Below are 19688 nucleotides of genomic sequence, written 5' to 3' on the forward strand. Positions count from 1 at the left end.
ATGGGGGTAGGGGTGGGGTAAGGTAGGGGTTAGGGTAGGGCAGGGGTAGGGTAGGGGTAGGGTAGGGGTAGGGTAGGGGTAGGGCAGGGGTAGGGTAGGGGTAGAGGTAAAGAAAGGTAGAGTAGGGATAGAGAACAAGTGCACTTATGTCAAAACGAAGCTTGACCGGGTCCGCTAGTATGATAGATACTATAGATACCTACTACAAACCACCGCAAAAAACAATCACCAAACAAAACAATGCCAACAGAAAACAGATAAATAATATGCACAAAAAAACCAAATATTATCAAATTTACGTTTATTTCGGACTATTAATATACCTAATGCCAATTTATAAGATATATACAAATGGGTTGACAAGTCTTTCCCTCCGTTTATCCACCGGGGATATTATATCCACCGACGTGCCCATGCGCGGTGAGTGGATAAAACGAGTGTGGGGGATAAACGTTTTATCCTCTCCCCGTGGATAAATTTCTCCCTTGCCCGTGCTAGCCCTGCTGATGGTAAGTGATGATGCAGTCTAAGATGGAAGTGGGCTAACTTGTTAGGAGGAGGATGAAAATCCACACTCCTTTCGGTTTCTACACGACATCGTACCGGAACGCTAAATCGCTTGGCGGTACGTTTTGCCGGTAGGGAGGTAACTAGCCACGGCCGAAGCCTCCCACCAGCCTGACCTGGACAAATTAAGAAAGTCTCAATCTGCCCAGCCGGGGATCGAATCCAGGACCACCGTCTTGTAAATCCACCGGACCACCGCGCATACCACTGCGCCACGGAGACCGTCAAAAATGCTCACGTTTGAACAGTTTTAATCCTATAATTTATTTAAACAGTTACATAAAGTGGGTATCTTAAAGTCAAGAGTAATTTATATGCACTCAGTGCTTCTCTTAGAACTCAATTAACAGAGTTAATTCTAAAATTATCATCACTGATCCCTACTTATAACGAACATTGTCGTGTCCTTCAGACTTTTAAGATATAATTAGTGCCTCTAATGGGGCTAATTGACTAATTAAATGAATTACTGTGTCTCACAGTATCAACGTCATACCCAAAGGCACTAAATTAATAAAAAACTTGATAAAATATGTTTGTTTCACGGGAGATTTGGTAAAGTTATTTTAATGACCAATATTATTATATCAATGTAATACGAGGGGTGTTCATCAAGAAGTGAGAATGAAAGATGCAGTTTTCATCGAATTCAGTCTTTTTTATACTTGGCATATCTGTTTTCGAAAGAGTAGTAATAGATCATTTTGTGACGAAGTTCGTTCGAGAAAATATTACCGGAATTCCGGTCTGAAAAACAGGGTTACCGGTGTAAAGAGTCGTGAAAGCCCAGTGGATTTTGATTCGGAGGGCGTAGGTACGAATCCGGTTTGGGGCATTCACCTCTAACTTTTCAGTTACGTGCATTTTAAGAAAATAAATACCACGTGTCTCAAACGGTGCAGGAAAAACATCGAGAGGAAACCTGCACACATGTGAATTGTCTCAATTCTCTACGTATGTAGAGTCTGCCAATGCACCCGCACCTAAGAATTTTCTCAATTCTCTACGTGTGCCAATCCGCATTGAGCCAGCGTGGTGGACTATTAGCGTAACCCCTCTCATTCTCAGACACTCGTGCCCTACGGTGAGCTGAATATGAGTTGTGAATGATGATGATGAAGAATTAATACCTACGCCTTAGATTGAGAGACTCTACTATGCTATGTATAAGCCTATTCATTGAAAGGTTATCGCTCGACTGCAATATTACCTGACATGACGATGCATTCTAGAATAATAGCCTGTTTTGAGGGAAGTACAATTGATTGTACCCGTACTTGGTGTTTATGCGGCTTAACACCGGATATTAAATCGTTTTGCGGAACGTCTGCTTTTGTCTTTGTCTCGGCTAGCTACGGCCAATTATATATAGAAAATCGTTAATTAACTTCAGGTAGGAATCAAACAACGAGATTTCACCGCGGCTAGTTGCCTCGATTAGTGAGAGAAGGTAGGGCTGGCTATTTTTCCAACGCGGAAATGCAGTCAAAATTCTTTCTCAGTAAAAAAAACTACATTACAAAAAAGAACTACGAGATAGTTAAGTCATCAATATGAATTTTCTCAATACGTCTAATCTTGTAGCAATATTACAATATTACAAAGTTTGTTAGTGTGTGAGGTTGTAAAGGTAATCTCCGGATCGACTGACCCAATTTTGAAATAGCCAATAGAAAGCTGTGTTTTTTTGTGAATGGATGCTATATTTTATCCACAATATTCCCAAGGGAACGGGAACTGCGCGTGTGAAACTGCAGGCACTGCCTCGTTGTGCCATTGGTTAACCTATGTAGTTTCAAATAGGTTTTCTTAAAACATTCTCAGTTGACCATCTCAACATGGAGTTAGGAAGTTGGTGGTGTCACTTCTGTGCTTTGGAGAGCACGTTAACTCGTAGTTCCTGGTCATTATCATTAAAATCTCGACACCAGCAATTTTGACAAAAATTGTTTGCTTATAATATCCTACTAATTAAATTATCCTACTAATATTAAAAACGCAAAAGTTTGTATGTTTGGATGTTTGTTACTCTTTCACGTTGCAACTTCTGAACCGATTTAGCTGAAATTTGGAATGGAAATAGATTTTACTCAGGAATTTTAGGTTGTGAAGTACCTAGCCTATGTTCTACATAGGCTAGGTACTCTTTGTCCCAAAAAATCCATGGTTTCCCGAGATTGCAAAAAACTGATGATTTTGATGGTATGAATATTTGTAACTCATTCACGCTGCGACTACAGAATTAACTCAAATTTGAAATAGGTATAGAATACATAGGCTGCTTTTTATACTGAACAAATTCATAGTTCCTGCGGGATATGTGAAAAACAGAAGACGTAGTTCCAGGCGGACAAAGTCGCAGGCGTCCGCTATTTATGTATATACGTCGCTATGATGATTCTGATAGCGGTCGTTAATTAATTTAACATTATCACCCTCTACCCGCCAACCCGCACAAGAGCAGGGTGGTATCTCCTATAAGGAAGGGGAGGTATGACCCTATAGTAGGACCATCGATATAAATCGTAAGATAAGCCCCTCCATGTTAAAAAACGCACAATTTTATGTCATTACCCAAAGACGTGCACGCACATCTTATCTTAGTACGTAACAAGCGCATGCTGTGAGTGGACGTGGACTTGAAAAAATATTTACCGTTTTTTCTTATATTAAACCCCTAATTATACCTTCTTGTTCATTTTGGAAGTGTAAAAACAAGCCACAACATGAATAAAGAGAAGTGTGTTTTTCTAAGAGCAAAGACCACCAACTTCCTTCAACTTTCTAACTCCGGGTTGAGATGGTTAACTGAAAATGTTTTATGAAAGATAAGACGAATTTCGAGATGACGTACTCAATGTGCGAAACCAATGACAATTCCGTGACGCTTTGAGGCCCATCTAACGATCTACGATCGATGAGTAGGACATTAAAATAGTCTCATAATGATGACATGATACGTACAAGTTGGAATTGCAGTTCCCAGGCAGCGATATGGCAGGGTTGCTCCAGGGGAAATGTTCAGCGCCATTCTGCTGCTGGAAGCCCGCGTTCCTCATCACATTGAGAGACCCCGTGGACCCCTTGAGGCTGGGCGCCCCAGGGGACGGATCCCGCATCTGGGTGAAGAGTTCTGCAACCTGCAAGGGGGAAATAAACATGACTATTTAATAGAAGCAGTCCAAGGTCTTAGTTTTATTAGTCTATTCTTTTAATTGCCGCACTCATTAACAGGAGCTAGGACTTTAGACGTAAGTCTTCGAACAGTGTTGCCAGTGATGGATGACCCACGGTTCTGAGACTTGGTCGCTGACTACGGGCCTTATTAGAAGACTCAAAGTTACTCAGCGGGCGATTGAGCGAGATATGCTTGGAGTTTCTCTACGTGAACGAATCAGGAATGAGGAGATCCACACACGAACCAAAGTCACTGACAGCTCAGCAAGTCGCGAAGCTGAAGTGGCAATGGGCAGGCCACATAGTTCGAAGAGCTGATGGACGTTGGCGACCCCGCGCCGGAAAGCGCAGTGTTGGTCGACCTCCCACTAGGTGGACCAAGGATATCAAGCGGGTTGCAGGGAGCCGCTGGATCTTTGAACTATGTGCCCCGCCCATTACCACTTCAGTCTTACGACTCATTGAACTATGTCTCTATAAACTACTTCCCTGCCTACTTTGCGATTTTTGAGATTTCGTGATGAATGACCTTTCGCATTTATATATTATAAGATTATGCAATAGTTGGTTTGCAGTGTACAAACTCTGATAGGTATACTTACTATTATAACCCAAATTATAATGTTCAACCTTTAATGAAAAGAAGGAAAGAAAGAAAATATCTTTATTACTACATTATAACAATTATTTCTAGTTACACCAGAACAACCCTGCGATATGTGCTAACCTAGAAAAGGTCCAACGTCAGCATATTGCTATATACTCCCCATAAGCAAAGAGGAGCATACAGAGCTGATTTTCAGCTGGATTTTCATCAGATTTTCAATACAAATCAATGCAACTTTGAGTAAGAAATTAGGCATGCAATTTAGGATATAATGCAAGTTGTTATTGTGTGCTCGAATTCGGTTGACTTTTGTGCTACCAAATACACCGTGTTAATGAATAACCAAACAGAGAAAAAACGTAATAACGAAAAACAGGGGTAATTTCATTAAATAAATAATGGAATATTACGACTAAAGAAGAATACATTCTTCTGTTAGTTAGATATTACGATTATTAAGACTATTATAATACGGGAGCAACAATCAAAGACCGCGTCGGTGACATAACTGATTTATTACCAAAGTACCCACATACAACACGCCCCCCCTTAAAAAAAAATATACTTATACAAAAAAAACGCAAGCAATAAGAATAGTAAACAAAAAATAATGAAAATTATAGGATAGATCGTCCAATACAATTTGTCTCAAAATCATATGGAGATACAACTAATTTATATATCAACATGCAAAGTAAATTTAGTTTTAATAAACAAGATAAAACGTAAACTTAACATTTTCCATATTTCCCAGTAAACCTACCGGCACGTCTGGGGCGTGTGCGAGGTTCGTCTATATCATTAATCGGAGGCGGAAATGGTTCAGCAGTGTCGCATACATTTACACCAGATGTATTAAGTACATTCGCACCTGACGGCGCCGAATCGACGTTGGAATCGGGTTGACCCTCCTCTGGCTCATTAAACTCGTTAGAGGCGGAGCTTTCAATAGCAGGAATGGAAGAGTATCGAGCTGGCTTTCTCACTGATAACAGCTGATCTATGTGACGTTGGAATTCTCGACCGTCAGACGTGCGTACTCTATAAGTACAGGGGGTCTCCCGAGCCGTAACATCAGCTGGTAACCATTTGTCCTGCCTCGGACTGTAATTACGGGCTAAGACTGCACTACCGACCTCCACGCTCCTGTCCAATCCAGGTTTTTGCTGTCCCGATTTCTCTTGAGAAGTTACCATGCGATCCGTCGCAGACGGTTTCAGCACATCGAGTCGCCCGCGCAGGCGCCGGCCCAGGAGGGCGACAGCTGGCGCGACTCCCGTACTCGCGTGTTCCGCATTACGGTATTGAAATAAGAATTTGTTGACCGCCGTATCAATATCCATACCTTCATGCACCGCTTTCTTCATAGCCTTCTTCACGGACTTCACGGCGTTTTCCGCGGCACCGTTTCCCGCCGGTCTGTATGGACTGGTTATCGTATGTGTAATTAAATTTTTACGCATATACTCAGCGAATTCGAACGAACTAAATGGAGGGCCTCCATCACTGACCACGACCGATGGTAATCCAAAACGTGCGAACAATTCGCGTAGCTTACCTATAGTGGCTGTGGCTGTGGAACCATCGTTCATTTTTTGTACTTCAACCCACTTACTGTGAGCATCCACCGTGATTAAATAACGCTTACCTCTAAATTCCGCAAAATCAATATGCAAACGGCTCCAGGGGTTCGCCGGGAAAGCCCACGGATGCAGCTGAGCACGCGGCGGCGCGTCGCGCTGCTGGCAGCATGCGGAGCATTCGCGGGTTAAACTTTCTATTTCAGCATCTAGCTGAGGCCAGTAAACATACCCCCTAGCGATAGATTTCATCTTTACGACGCCCAGATGCCCCTCGTGAAGTTCGCGTAGCACCCGGCGTCGCAGCACCTCTGGTACCACAACCCTATGATTGTATAAAAGGCACCCCTTTTCAATGCTTAGACTGTCCTTGCGGTAAAAATAAGGTTTTTCGACTTCTACTACTTTGGAAGGCCAACCGGTTTCCACATATCGATAGATATTTTTTAAAACACAATCATTCACGGTATTTCGCGCCACTTCCTTAGCGGAAATCGGGAATGAGTCTTCAACGTAATTTATGTACGCCATTGGTTCCATTTCCGCCTCTCTACGTTCATACGGCAAAGGCAGACGCGATAAAGCGTCACTACAGTTGTCCTTAGATTTTACAAATTCAATTTCAAAATCATACGCTGCTAATCGTACCGCGTATCTCAACAATCTACTGGCAACTGTCTGTGGCAACCCTGATTTTGAGCCGAATATAAACACGAGGGGTTTATGGTCAGTCTTAATAATAAAATTACGACCGTACAAATAATGATGATTTTTACTAACCCCACTGACAATGGCTAAGGCCTCTTTATCTAATTGACTATACGCGCGCTCGGCCTTATTTAACGTCCGCGACGCGAAACATATAGGGCGCTCCTCGCCATTCGGGTAGCGATGTGCTAGTGTGCTCCCAATGCCGTACGAACTACTGTCTACAGATAGCACCAACGGCAACGTCGGGTCGTAATGAACAAGAATATTCTTATTTATTATCATATTCTTAATTGTTTCGAAGGCTTTGTCACATTTTCGCGACCAATTCCAACTAATTTTCTTCTTCAACAACTCGTGCAAGGGTGCCAGCACCGTACTGATGTTAGCCAAAAACTTAGAGTAATAGTTGACCAACCCTAAAAATGAACGCAACTGTGGTACATCGGTTGGCGCGGGTGCGTCGACAATTGCTTTAACTTTGTTCGGATCTGGATGTAATCCGTTTTTATCGATAACAAAACCAACGTAGGTTATACTATCTTGTAAGAATGAACATTTCTCATACTTTATTCTAAGACCGACATCACGTAAGCGTCCCAAAACGCGTTTTAAATTAGCAACATGTTCCGCCCTGTCCCGGCCGGTCACCGCGATGTCGTCCAGATAAACTACTACACCGTTCAACCCACGCAGGGTCTCCTCCATGAACTTTTGAAACTTCTCGGGAATGCAATTCAATCCATATGGCGTGCGTTTATACACAAACGTACCTATATGTGTTGATATCGCGCTATAGGGCTGAGAATCTTCATCTAATAGTAATTGCTGATACGCGTTAGTGAGGTCGATCTTAGAAAACTGTTGACCACCACTCAAAGCGGCAAATAATTCTTCGATTCGTGGTAGTGGGTAGGGCTCCCGTAACAATTTCGGGTTTATGGTCACTTTGTAGTCTCCACAGATGCGGATTTCACCCGACTTTTTAATTACCGGCACGATTGGGGTTCCAAAATCGGAATAATCCACTTTAACTATGGTACCTTCTACCACGAGTCGATCCAACTCTTTCTCGACTGGCACGCGTAAGGCTAAAGGCAACTGTCGCGCTTTAAAAAATACCGGAGTCTTATCTTTGAGTTTTAATGACATCCTTACCGAACATGTACCTAATCCAGGCGCGAACACGGTAGGAAACTCTTGACGCAGACTCTCCACTATGGATTAATTTCTTAAATTACAAAGAAAATCATTAATTTCTAACGCATCAATTTTTAAATGACGAAGCCAAGAACGACCCATCAGCGGAGGGCCCCCGTCCTTAATGACAAATAATTTCAGTTGACTCGCCTTGTACGTTTCCAGTGTGACGTCGACTAACAAATAACCTACCGGTTCAATTAAAGTTCCCGTATAGGAACGTAAACGAACATTATTTTCCCTTAATGTACAATTTTTAAAATATCGCTCATAACAGTCATAGTTAATAGTAGATAACTTACTGCCAGTGTCCAGCTCGAAATCCAAATACATTTCGTTTACCTGTATACGCACACTATATGGGCGATCACCTAGGCCGCACACTTTTAAACTAAACATTTCACTTTCCGATGCACTATCACTATCAAGATATTGAATTTTACCCCGTGCGCGACCTTGAACTTCACTGTCGTTAGTTGCGCTCCGTCTCGCGCTCTTCGCACCGCACGACGAACGAACGTGCCCCCTGCGCCCGCACCGCCAGCAGGTCACCGCAGCCGACCAGCCGGCGCGCGCGGCGCCGGGGCCGCCACCGCCACGGCCGCGCGCAGCGCGGCCCTCTGCTGCAATCCGGAGCAGGGGCTCCGCCGCGGGTGCACACTCTCCGCCAGCCGTTTCCCGACTTGATGACACACTTGCTTGCGCGTGTCTATCCGCCGCCTCAAGCGCGAAAGCTAATTCCACAGCTCTCTTGTAGGTCAATTCGGGTTCAGCAAATAAACGAGACCTCATATCGTCACTAGCCAACCCGGATACGAATTGATCTCTTAAATTTTCTTCGAGATTCGATCGAAAATTACACGTACTCGCTAGATGTTTCAGTGCTTGAAGGTATTGACTGAGTGGTTCGCCGGCCCTCTGTCGGCGCAAACGAAAAACATGTCGCTCCGCAATGTCGGATCGTTTCGGTTCAATATGTTCGCCGATTAATTTCACCAAATCCGCGAATGTTTTTGTTTCCGGGTTATTAGGAGCACACAAATCACTCATGAGATCATACGTAGGTTGGCCCACCACCGTAATCAACGTTGCGACTTTCAAATCATCGTCGATTTTATTGAGTTGAATGAACTGTTCCACGCGTCGTATGTAAGCCGACCATTTTTTGCTATTTAAATCGAAGCACTCGATTTTTCCAATAGGCATTTTGAATGACACTCACAAACACAAACACTAGGTATAATTTTTCTCGTCGCCAGTTAGATATTACGATTATTAAGACTATTATAATACGGGAGCAACAATCAAAGACCGCGTCGGTGACATAACTGATTTATTACCAAAGTACCCACATACAACACTGTTAATAGTGCAAGCTATAGTTTTACGTATTTACGTGATTTGCAAGGATTTTATTATTGTCTATACGGAAACATTCCTCTATATAGACGAACGACTAAGACAATTTAATTTTGTTATGAATTCAAAATACATAATATCTGTTTATCTATACTAATATTATAAAGCTGAAGAGTTTGTTTGTTTGATTGATTGAACGCGCTAATCTCAGGAACTACTGGTCCGATTTGAAAAATTCTTTCAGTGTTAGATAGCCCATTTATCGAGGAAGGCTATTATATATTATCCCCGTATTCCTACGGCAACAGGATCCACGCAAGTGAAACCGCGCGGCTAATATTTGATATTTTTGACGACGACGATTTAGTGGAATTGGGAATGCCTTGGTTTATAACTGAGACCTACTAACTATACTTATGAGATTTCTGTCTGTTTAACTGTCAGAATTTCAACTTTCTATCACGGAGATACAACCTGGTAACAGACAGACAGACAGACAGATAGGTGTCTTCAATATAATAGAATTCAAGGGAATAGAGTCTTGTTTTGCTTTTTGGTTACGGAACACTAAAAAACTGTTTTGTCGCCCTGTCGCTCTGCGGTTTGTTATGTACACAAAATATTAATGAAAATACTTGATTGGTTCCTGTTCTTACTTTATTGCAGTAAGCTTTTATTTGCTTTCTATTACTAACATTTCAAGCCTATTTTTCCCCCGTGTTTACCAATTGTCATCATCTTTAACATAACAACACATATATTCCGCATCAATGTTGATCAAGAGTCTCCCCTCAGAATGAGAGGGGTTATGCTAATAGTCTACCAAACTGGCCCAATTGGCAGATTTCACACACGTAGAGAATTAAGAAATTTTTCATGTAGGTTTCCCACGCTATTTTCCCATTCACCTTCTGAGACACGAAAAATTTAATTTCTCAAAATGCACATAACAGAAAAGTTACCCGTGCCCCGGATCGGATTCGAACCTGCGCCCTTTGAACAAAGTCAGAGGTCATATCCACTTGGCTATCACAGCTCAATTAGTACCTACTACCTCTTTACCAATAATAACACAGTAAATTCCGTTAATATCATACCTATCTAACAAAGTTGTTGACAAACATTCTATCCTTGATGAATTGACTTCTAAAGTAGTTGTTACGCTCTCCAACATTAGTCGCCAACTAATAATGGCTAAAGTACCTGCGATAGCCAGATCTCATTTTATGAATATTGCAATAGCCCAGTGGATAAGAGTCGTGATAGCCCAGTGGATATGACCTCTGCCTCCGATTCCGGAGGCCGGCCGAATCCGGTCTGGGGCATGCACCTCTAACTTTTCAGTTGTGTGCATTTTAAGAAATTAAATATCACGTGTCTCAAAACGGTGAAGGAAAAACATCGTGAAGAAACCTTTCAGAGAATTTTCTTAATTCTTTGCGTGTGTGAAGTCTGCCAATCCGCATTGCGCCAGTGTGGTGGAGTATTGGCCTAACCTCTCGCATTCAGAGAGGAGACTCGAGTTCAGCAGTTTGGCTGGTGGGAGGCTTCGGCCGTGGCTAGTTACCACCCTACCGACAAAGACGTACCGCCAAGCGATTTATCGTTCCGGTACGATGCCGTGTAGAAACCGAAAGGGGTGTGGATTTTCATCCTCCTCCTAACAAATTAGCCCGCTTCCATCTTAGACTGCATCATCACTTACCATCAGGTGAGATTGCAGTCAAGGGCTACCTTGTAAAGAATAAAAAAAAGTGACCCGAATATGGGTTGATAATAATGATGATGATAAAATGAGGTATATCTAACTATGACACGCCCTCGTTCTATAACTAATTGAAAGCTTGACTCAAGTCTTTTGACGTCACTAGGTTAATAGACAGCGGTGACAGGTTGTACCTACGCAGAGTCTTTCCTTGACCCCTGCGACTTTATGCTCAGCACACATAAACATGTTTAGTACAAGGTTAAATTGTTCCATGTTCCAAAAATCAGGTTTAAAGCTAAATAATTATAATTTTGCAAAAAAATATTAGCTTTTAGTGCGCACTCCGACGTTATTATCGTCCGAGTGGTAATTGATCATTTAAACTTGCCATTTACAGTTGACGCTACTTCATTTGCGTGAAATAGGGATGATGACAGTTTTTTAAATTGTATATAAATTAAGAGTATACTAATAGTAAAGCAATTTTGTAAAAGTAACAGGGTATCTGCGATCATTACTTTCGGAGCTACAGGGATTTAAAAGGTCAGGGATCCGCGACAGCGCCCAAAAACGCCCCGGCATACAAAATGGTACGAATTAATGACGTCGTAGGTTTAGTACTGATCGTTAGACGTGTATGGGCGTTCAAACAAAACTACTAATATATTTGTTGTTTATGTGTTTATGTTTATAGTTTATGTATTTAAAAAATGTCACATTTAATGTAAGGAAGCTAAAACTGTATGAATTTTCATCTAATTACGATAAAAGATTTTTAATAGATTTTGAAATTATACAAGCTTATTTATGTTGCAAATATCCAGACAATCTTTGCTTTTTATGTATAAATTAGTTAACATTGACCTTATTTACCTAAATGTATCATAAAAATCAATATATTCAAACCTAGTCATTAACCCCATTCAGTTTTTTTACAAATCCTGAGGATTCGTGTTTTTTTCGGCATTTGGTACTTATACATATTATTTATGTGATTTGGTATCGTATAAATAACATAAACACTTAAGAAAACCCAGTTATTTTAGAGTTATATAGCCATATACTTACATTTATTTATACCTATTAATTAGTATGCCATTTCTTTATTTCTTTGGTATTGAAATGATTTTGATAATAAAACAATATTCTTATACTTACATTTTCATTTTCAATCACTTCATGATTACCCTATAGTAGGGGAGCCGAAGAGAGGATTTTTGCAATTACTCGAGCGCGGCAGATAAACATAAGGGACTATACCTTGCACGTATACCTCCAACAAATATGAGCCCTTAATATTAGTGGGTACGTTTAGGACCACCAAAAAAAAACTAACTTCAGAAATACTCAACCAGCACGTCAGATAAAGATAAATGTATAGGTTAGTTAATTTCTAAATGTATGAAGATTTGTGCATAATGTAATGGAATGGGAGGGTTCCAAAGTAACAAAACATAATCCTAATAATTTTAGTTCTAGAAATACGGTCGCGATTATTTATTTACTTATTTTGAAGGAAATAATCTCTTAATTAATCGCTAAAATTTTCTGACAATTTCAGTAGGCCAAAGTAATAAGTCTGTTTTTGTTTTTTCTACCGCTAAAAGCGAAAAAAGTAAATTACCATTTATTCTTCCTATCATTTAATCTACCAAATGTAATCGGTCCCCATGACACTTTAGTAACTGCAAATTTAGCACCCCGGGCTCCCCCATTTGGTAAATACGGTAGCCATGCATAGTGACTTTGGAAGGTAACAAGTTTCAAAAGTCCAGAATTCCAGATCCTCAAATGTCAAAAATCCCAAGGTATCGACGATTGGGGTCATGATGTCAAGTAATAATGAAGTGCGAATTAGTGACGTCATGTTTGGGACACAGTTTCTACTTTTAGTCATCTAGATATACTTAGTTTAGTGTTCTACATAGTTTTAGTTATCTATGTATCTTAGTTATAATCCATTCGCCATTCAGTTAGATGTTAGCTTCAAACAAAGGTTACTGTTGGCATCGCAAGGCCTTACCAAGTGCTTCGCGTTAATAGTCGACGTATCGGAATGCGACGTGAAAAACGGACGGTGTGGATGCATCTTGCTCTCTGCAAACACGCGAATATAAATTATAATATATTGTTTAAAAATCGAGCATGCAGTTCATGTGATGGTAAGTGATTACCACCTTAGTGCCATTTTCAGCAGCGGAGTTTCTTCTATGGTCCGACATCTGAGGGCCTAGTGGCAGTTTGATACTGTTACTATCGAGTTACAGTAAACGCGAATTTCTAAGGAATTTAAATAGCGCCATCTATTGGCACTACTGCACAACTGTTTAAATTCTATATAAATTCGCGTTTACGTTTACGCGATAGTAACAGTATGAAAATAGTAACATTGGAAAGTTGAAAGTTATTCTTTACCTTTACCACATAAAGTCCCTAAAATAGAAATCAGGTGGGGAGTAGAGGCAAAAATGCAAGCTCAAAAAAATATCTTTGACGCTATTTTTATTTATAAACATGGATTAGGATTAGAATCTAAAATTTCTTCAGAGTAAAGTAAACTTTAGGTGGTAGTGATTAGGTCAACTTTACAAAAAATTAAGGTTCTAAAGTTAATGCATGTTCATGACTGTTGCAACTTGGAGCTATTATTTTCCCGTTCTGAAGTTTTAAATGCTGTAACTTAACCTTTTATTTATAAATAGATACTTATATTTTTACCGTCAATATATTTTTAATAAATAATTACCGCCATTTTCTCTATCATGTGGATGAATTATGAGCTTATGCTATCCATTCGCCATCCAATAAGACCACGTGCCGTCAGCGCTAACGGCAGGATATCGGATAAAACTGATCGTGTGTTGGTATCTGCATGATGTCATGCAGATCGCGACAAACGCATGATCAGTTTCAGTCTACACGTAATGTAGACTATCCAATAATGCCTTCCGATAAAACTGATAAACGCTGTAGGCTAGGCATGCGGACTTATTGGATGGTGTAGAATTTAGATCATTATGAGTAGACTAGAATTAAATGTAGGTAAGTAGATATAACATTAACACTCAGTAAAAAATTTGTGAGCTGTAGATACGTTCACAGATCACTGTAATGTAGGTACAAACTTCATTAATGAATGACCTTGGAAATTATTAATACCTAATGTTTAAACATCCTGCATATCACTGACCAGTACTAACCACGTAGGTAAATAAATATAAGAGCTATTACACACTGACGGGTTCACTAATTTAACTTGTCAAATCTTTAGGCCACTAAAGATTTCATTTTTCACTTGGTACAGTGCTCGCCACGGATCTATATGTTTGTGAAGTTAGCTGCGGAATGAGTATGCGCATTCGTACAGACGCGAACACTCCCCGCCCGCCCGCGCCGTTTGTACCGTTATTGATTCATTGCGCAGTCATTTATTGCTAACTTCACAAACACAATATCTCGTGGCGGGCACTGTACAAATTGATAGTCAGGGTACTGACTATTTACCCTGCCCATAAATACCGCCTAGAGATTTACTCGTATGATGTCGAGTAGGAACCGGTTCGGTAAAGGTATTTTAAGGGTTGATTGAAGTCGTTCCCTTTTCTGATTAGGGCGATACCATCACAGACTAGTGTCACTTAGCGTTACGTTAGATTTAAAAACAAGAACTTCATCATTATCAGTCTATTTTAACAGCCCAGGCCTTTCTCCGTATAAGAGAGAGGATATGGAGCTCAGACCCAACAAGCTCTCTAATGCGGGTTGACGGTCTAAGGGTGATAGCATTTATTAATGACGACTATCAGGATCGACAGCTTAATATGCTCTCCGAGGTATAGAGTTCTAACTTCCTGACACCAGCTGTGAATTTTAGTCAAAAATTTCCAAGAAATAAAACTCAGTATGTCAAAGCCCAGGATTCGAACCCAGGACCTCGCGATACGAAACCGCATATGAGTTCCACTGGGCCAACGAGACGGTCTAACTTGAGTTCAAATAAATGAAAAACGCTAGTGTGTACAGGCCCTATGTACACACCTACTGTGCATATGTATATCTGTATATTGTTGTTTATGTTTCAAAACCACAGACAACTTCCTCTAAGAAGTTTGTTTTTCAACAGTCTTGGTTTCGTGATATATTGAAGAAACTAACAATTGAAGACATCGAATTAATCGAAACAAAAAAGTACAGACAAGATAAATATAATAGTTGAAATAATGTTCTGTGGAAGACAGTACAAACCTCCAAATATAGTTTTCCAAAGTGAATAAAATGTTTCTTTTTCATTTGATCCCGAGAGATTTCAAAGGCTTTTCAAATAGTTTCTCAGATAGGTATATACTCGTATAGATTGATTAAATGGTTCAGAATCTAGGGATGTAACGGAGGTAATTTTATCGAAGGCGGAGTAGGAGTTTTTAAATTCGATTTATCGGAGTCGGTACCGGAGTCGGAGGCAGGAGAGAGATTTTATTTAAGGACCAATCAATTTTTTTTTAATTTTATTTTTATAATCTATAATCTATTTTTGGGAAACTCAGAAGTGGATGTAAAATGAAAATAAACACCAATATTAAACAATGGTTATAATTCACAACAATAGTCAGGATAACTTAATGAAAGTTTCTCGCGGACAAATTCGTGGGCGATCGCTAGTTAACAAATAAAATACAAACAATGAAAAAAAATCGCATGTTTCAAATAAACAAAAAATTTAATTAAATGACTTGAATCACAAAGTAGCAATTTATGCTTGGACCTCCGATTAAAATCCCCGATTTAAAAGTGTCGGAGCCAAAGTCGGAACTGATGGTGTAATAATAATCGGAAGTTCCGACTTGACGGAGCCGGAGTCGAAGCTCCGTAACATCCCTAGTTTAGACACCTCATGGTATCTGTAAAACCATCGACATGGTTCAGCGAGTTTCGAAGTTAAACTGATAAACAACAGAGACCAATATACTTGATAATCACCGGATGTTTGCTATGTTGTCCGTATTTCACACGTTTTTTTTAGGACTGTTTGACCACACGAATTTGTTTGATACTACTTCCTTCATACGCATGTGTTACGTCTAAAATCACTTCTTTTAAAACAACAGTGGATAGAATACCACCCCTAGTTAAATTACTAATTTATAATCTATCCTATCCTACTAATATTATAAACTCAAAAGTTTGTATGGATGTTTGGATGTTTGTTACTCTTTAACGCCGTAAATTTGGCAGAAATTTGGAATGGAAATAGATTTTACTTTTTATCCCGAAAAATCCAAGATTTCCCGAGATTTGCGAAAACTGATGATTTTGATGATATGAATGTTTGTGACTCTTTCACGCCTCAACTACTGAACCGAATTAGCTGAAATTTGGTATTGAGATATATTATAGCATGGATTAACACATAGGCTACTTTTTATCCCGGAAAATTTATGGTTTACTTTAATATTATAATGCTGACAAGTTTGGTTGGTAGGTTGAAGGCGCTAAGCTCAGGATCGACTAGTTCGAACTGAAAAATAATTTTCGTGTTGGATAATCCATTTACCGAGAAAACGAGCAACGACCAATAGGAAAGGAGCATCAATTGAATAGATACGTAGTAACAACGGATAAAACCTTTTGAAAGTACCGAAGTGGAAAATGCTGCGAAAATCATGTAGGTTTGACAGAATTTCGCAGCATTTTCCTTTTAAATGTTCAAACAAAAACAGCATATAATGTCTATATTACTTTTGTAATAACAAAACATAGAGGATGTTTTCAATCCCCAAGGTAGTGTTTTCATAATCACTATTCATTGATTCAAATCGACTGGAAAACACCAAAACATGCAATAAAACACCTGTTCACCAGAAAATAATACACAAAATCATGCGTCCGGCGAGTGGACAGGGCACTGTGAGCAAGGGCAACTCCCTGGCAGGCTGCCTAGTGACGAGTAGATGACCCGAGGCGGAATTCTGGCAATGTCACTACGAAATCCGAACATTACGTTTGCTCGTGTGAACTGTGGATTTTACCCCTTGTCGGTCCAACGACAGGTTTATTTTTGAAGTGATGACTTCGTCTGAGAGCCGTGATAGCCTCTGCCTCCGATTCCAGAGGGTGTGGGTTCGAATCCGATCCAGGGCACGCACCTCCAACTTGTCAGTTGTGTGCATTTTAAGAAATTAAATATTACGTGTATCAAACGGTGAAGGAAAAACATCGTGAGGAAACCTTCATATCAGAGGATTTTCTTAATTATTTGCGTGTGTGAAGTCTGCCAATCCACATTGGGCCAGCGTGGTGTACTATTGGCCTAACCCCTCTCATTCTGAGAGCTCAGCAGTGAGCCGTGTATGGGTTGATAACGACCAAATTGGAACTTTACAACAGAAAATAAAATCTCACGGGAAAACTATTTACACGCAACTGCCCACTGCAAATAGTCGGTATCAGAGATTTGATGACGTACCTCGCACCCGGGTAGGTATGTCTTGTATCATCAAATTACTGATTGAAGCCATATGCGGGCACATTTCAAATTGATTGCAACACGAGCTCCATTGGTGATTGTGTTTACGTGAATATCTGGTTACATATATAATATTAAAATGAGATAAAATTTGTTTGTTTGTCAGTTGGGGTAAACTCTGAATCTACTAAACCAATTTTTGAAAATTCTTGATAATTTGATGCCCCGCGGTTTCACCCGCGTATATCCCTTTCCCGTGGAAATGCGATAATAAAATATAGCTTACAACACTGACAAATAACAAGGTTTTCTATTAGTACAAGAATTTCCAACATTTTTCATGTTTATTTCATTACTACCAGACGCCGGCGTGAAATTTAGTTTTTCACAATTCCCTCGGGAACTATGGATTTTTCAGGGATGAAAAGTAGCCTATGTGTTCATCTGGAGTAAAATCTATTTCTATTCCAAGTTTCAGCCAAATCGGTTCTGTAGTTGCGGCGTTAAAGAGTAACAAACATCCAAACAAACATCCATACACACTTTCGCGTTTATAAAATTAGTAGGATTTATATAGACACCTTCAGGACTAGCTTGCGACCATCGTATCTTGTGAACAGAAATAGACAAAATATCGACCAATAGTAGCATCCTGTTCCATCTTTTCATCCCGACCAAATCCCAAATACAGATGGAAACAAAAATGGAAAACGCGAGAAAAGCTGGTACTTAAATAGGTAGGTAGTTACTACTTCTAAATATACATTTACGTCCGTTCGCCCCAAATTGATACGAATTTCCACATAAATATTATGACTAATGAAAGTTTCCCTCGCTGGGCACGCGAGCCCTTTGTAGCTATCCCTCTCGCACTCCAGCAATCATATGGGGATGATAGAGCAAACGATATTAAAGCGTTTTTAGGGCGCGTCATTAAGGTAAAACAAATGTGTTGCATTTACCTTCATATAGTCTAGACATTTTAACAAATTACATGTAAAATCTATATTTATATTAATAGATTTCTATAGCCTGTGTGTGTGTGTGTATAGAGAGAACCTTAGGTTGCAATATATTTGCAACCTAAGGTTCTTTCTACGGTACTTGTAAGTAGTTTGGACCGTGGTGGCTTAGGAACGCAACAGGATTCGAAGCTCTAGATCCTGAATTGTCAACAAAATTTTGGCAAACAATTGTTAGAATAAGATTTCAGTGTTAGAATGATATTTAGAAAAAAAAAGTAACAAGTCTAATATCCAAAAATCATGAGTATACGATAACAAACATATGATAATAACAAATAAATGTTTTTTTTTTATAAAATGAAGACATTTTTTGGCTCTGGTGAACACTTTCGTTTTTGTGGATGACTACGTGTTCGCTTTATGCCGATGTGTGCGCTCAGGGGAGTACCTAGATCAATTTTTGCGGTTATTTTGTAGGCACGTAACATTAATTAATATCTAATAGTAATAGTCATTATGATATACGTGCGGTAAGTTGAAAATTACAGCTGAGGCGATATTGCAAGCTCGAGCCTTGGCGAGAGCTTTAGTAAGGAAGCAGAGGCAGTAATTATCAAAGCGCACGTATGTCATACGACGTTTTATAACACACTTGCGAGGAAACATACTTTTTGAACACATTTTCTGAAAATGAATTTGCATCTATGCCTGTTTTCGCTATCTTTGTAAAAATGACATTTTGACACGCTTGTCATTTTTACAAAAATAGCGAAGTGTGAGCACCAGCGTTTTTTTAGGCAAATGCACCAAAAACAGCCAGTGTTACTAATAAAGTAAATTAATATTTTGTTGTTTCTGTTACAGATTTATTGTTGTCATTTATTGTCAAAATTATTAAAATGAAAGAATTATATGTTTATTTATTATATTTTATCTCACAAAGTTAATTTATAAAATGTTGAGCACTTTTTCTGAGATAAAAACTCTTTGCTAAGATTTTCAAAAGTACCGTTCGTTTTTAGACGGATGATAAAGGTTTTATATTATATTACGGCACATGTGCATTTTTCTTTACATTACGGCACATGTGCGTAATGAGATACATTACGATACTGAAATTGGTGAAATAAGCGACACTTTACGAGGAAATGTGTTATAAAAATTGTTACGTTTGTATGATTATTCATATGTGGATTGTAAAGAACCATGTGTTTGTGCGTGTTTTAATAGTTTGATAGTTCTGAAAACTGTTAAGAATGTTTGGCATCGACAAAACGGTTTCTTTACTTTACTTACTTTTTTCATTTATTTACCTTATATCGCAACTCTACCTGGATATGTCTGTAGGTATAAC

General features: G+C 39.5%; 1 protein-coding gene across 3 annotated transcripts in view; it reads right to left on the minus strand.

The window, feature by feature from the left end:
• LOC112045112 (TBC1 domain family member 1) overlaps positions 1–19688 on the minus strand; it is a 62274-nt gene that overhangs the window by 18444 nt on the left and 24142 nt on the right. For 2 of the 3 annotated variants that reach the window (XM_024081188.2, XM_024081190.2), the window contains one exon: positions 3532–3707. In XM_024081188.2, the coding sequence (XP_023936956.2) occupies positions 3532–3707 (176 nt within the window). Of the gene's footprint in view, positions 1–3531; positions 3708–12929; positions 13004–19688 lie in introns of all 3 variants that reach the window. The other variant, XM_024081189.2, reaches the window with a different exon arrangement.

Source organism: Bicyclus anynana, chromosome 8 (assembly GCF_947172395.1).
Source record: "Bicyclus anynana chromosome 8, ilBicAnyn1.1, whole genome shotgun sequence".
NCBI classification, from domain to species: domain Eukaryota; kingdom Metazoa; phylum Arthropoda; class Insecta; order Lepidoptera; family Nymphalidae; genus Bicyclus; species Bicyclus anynana.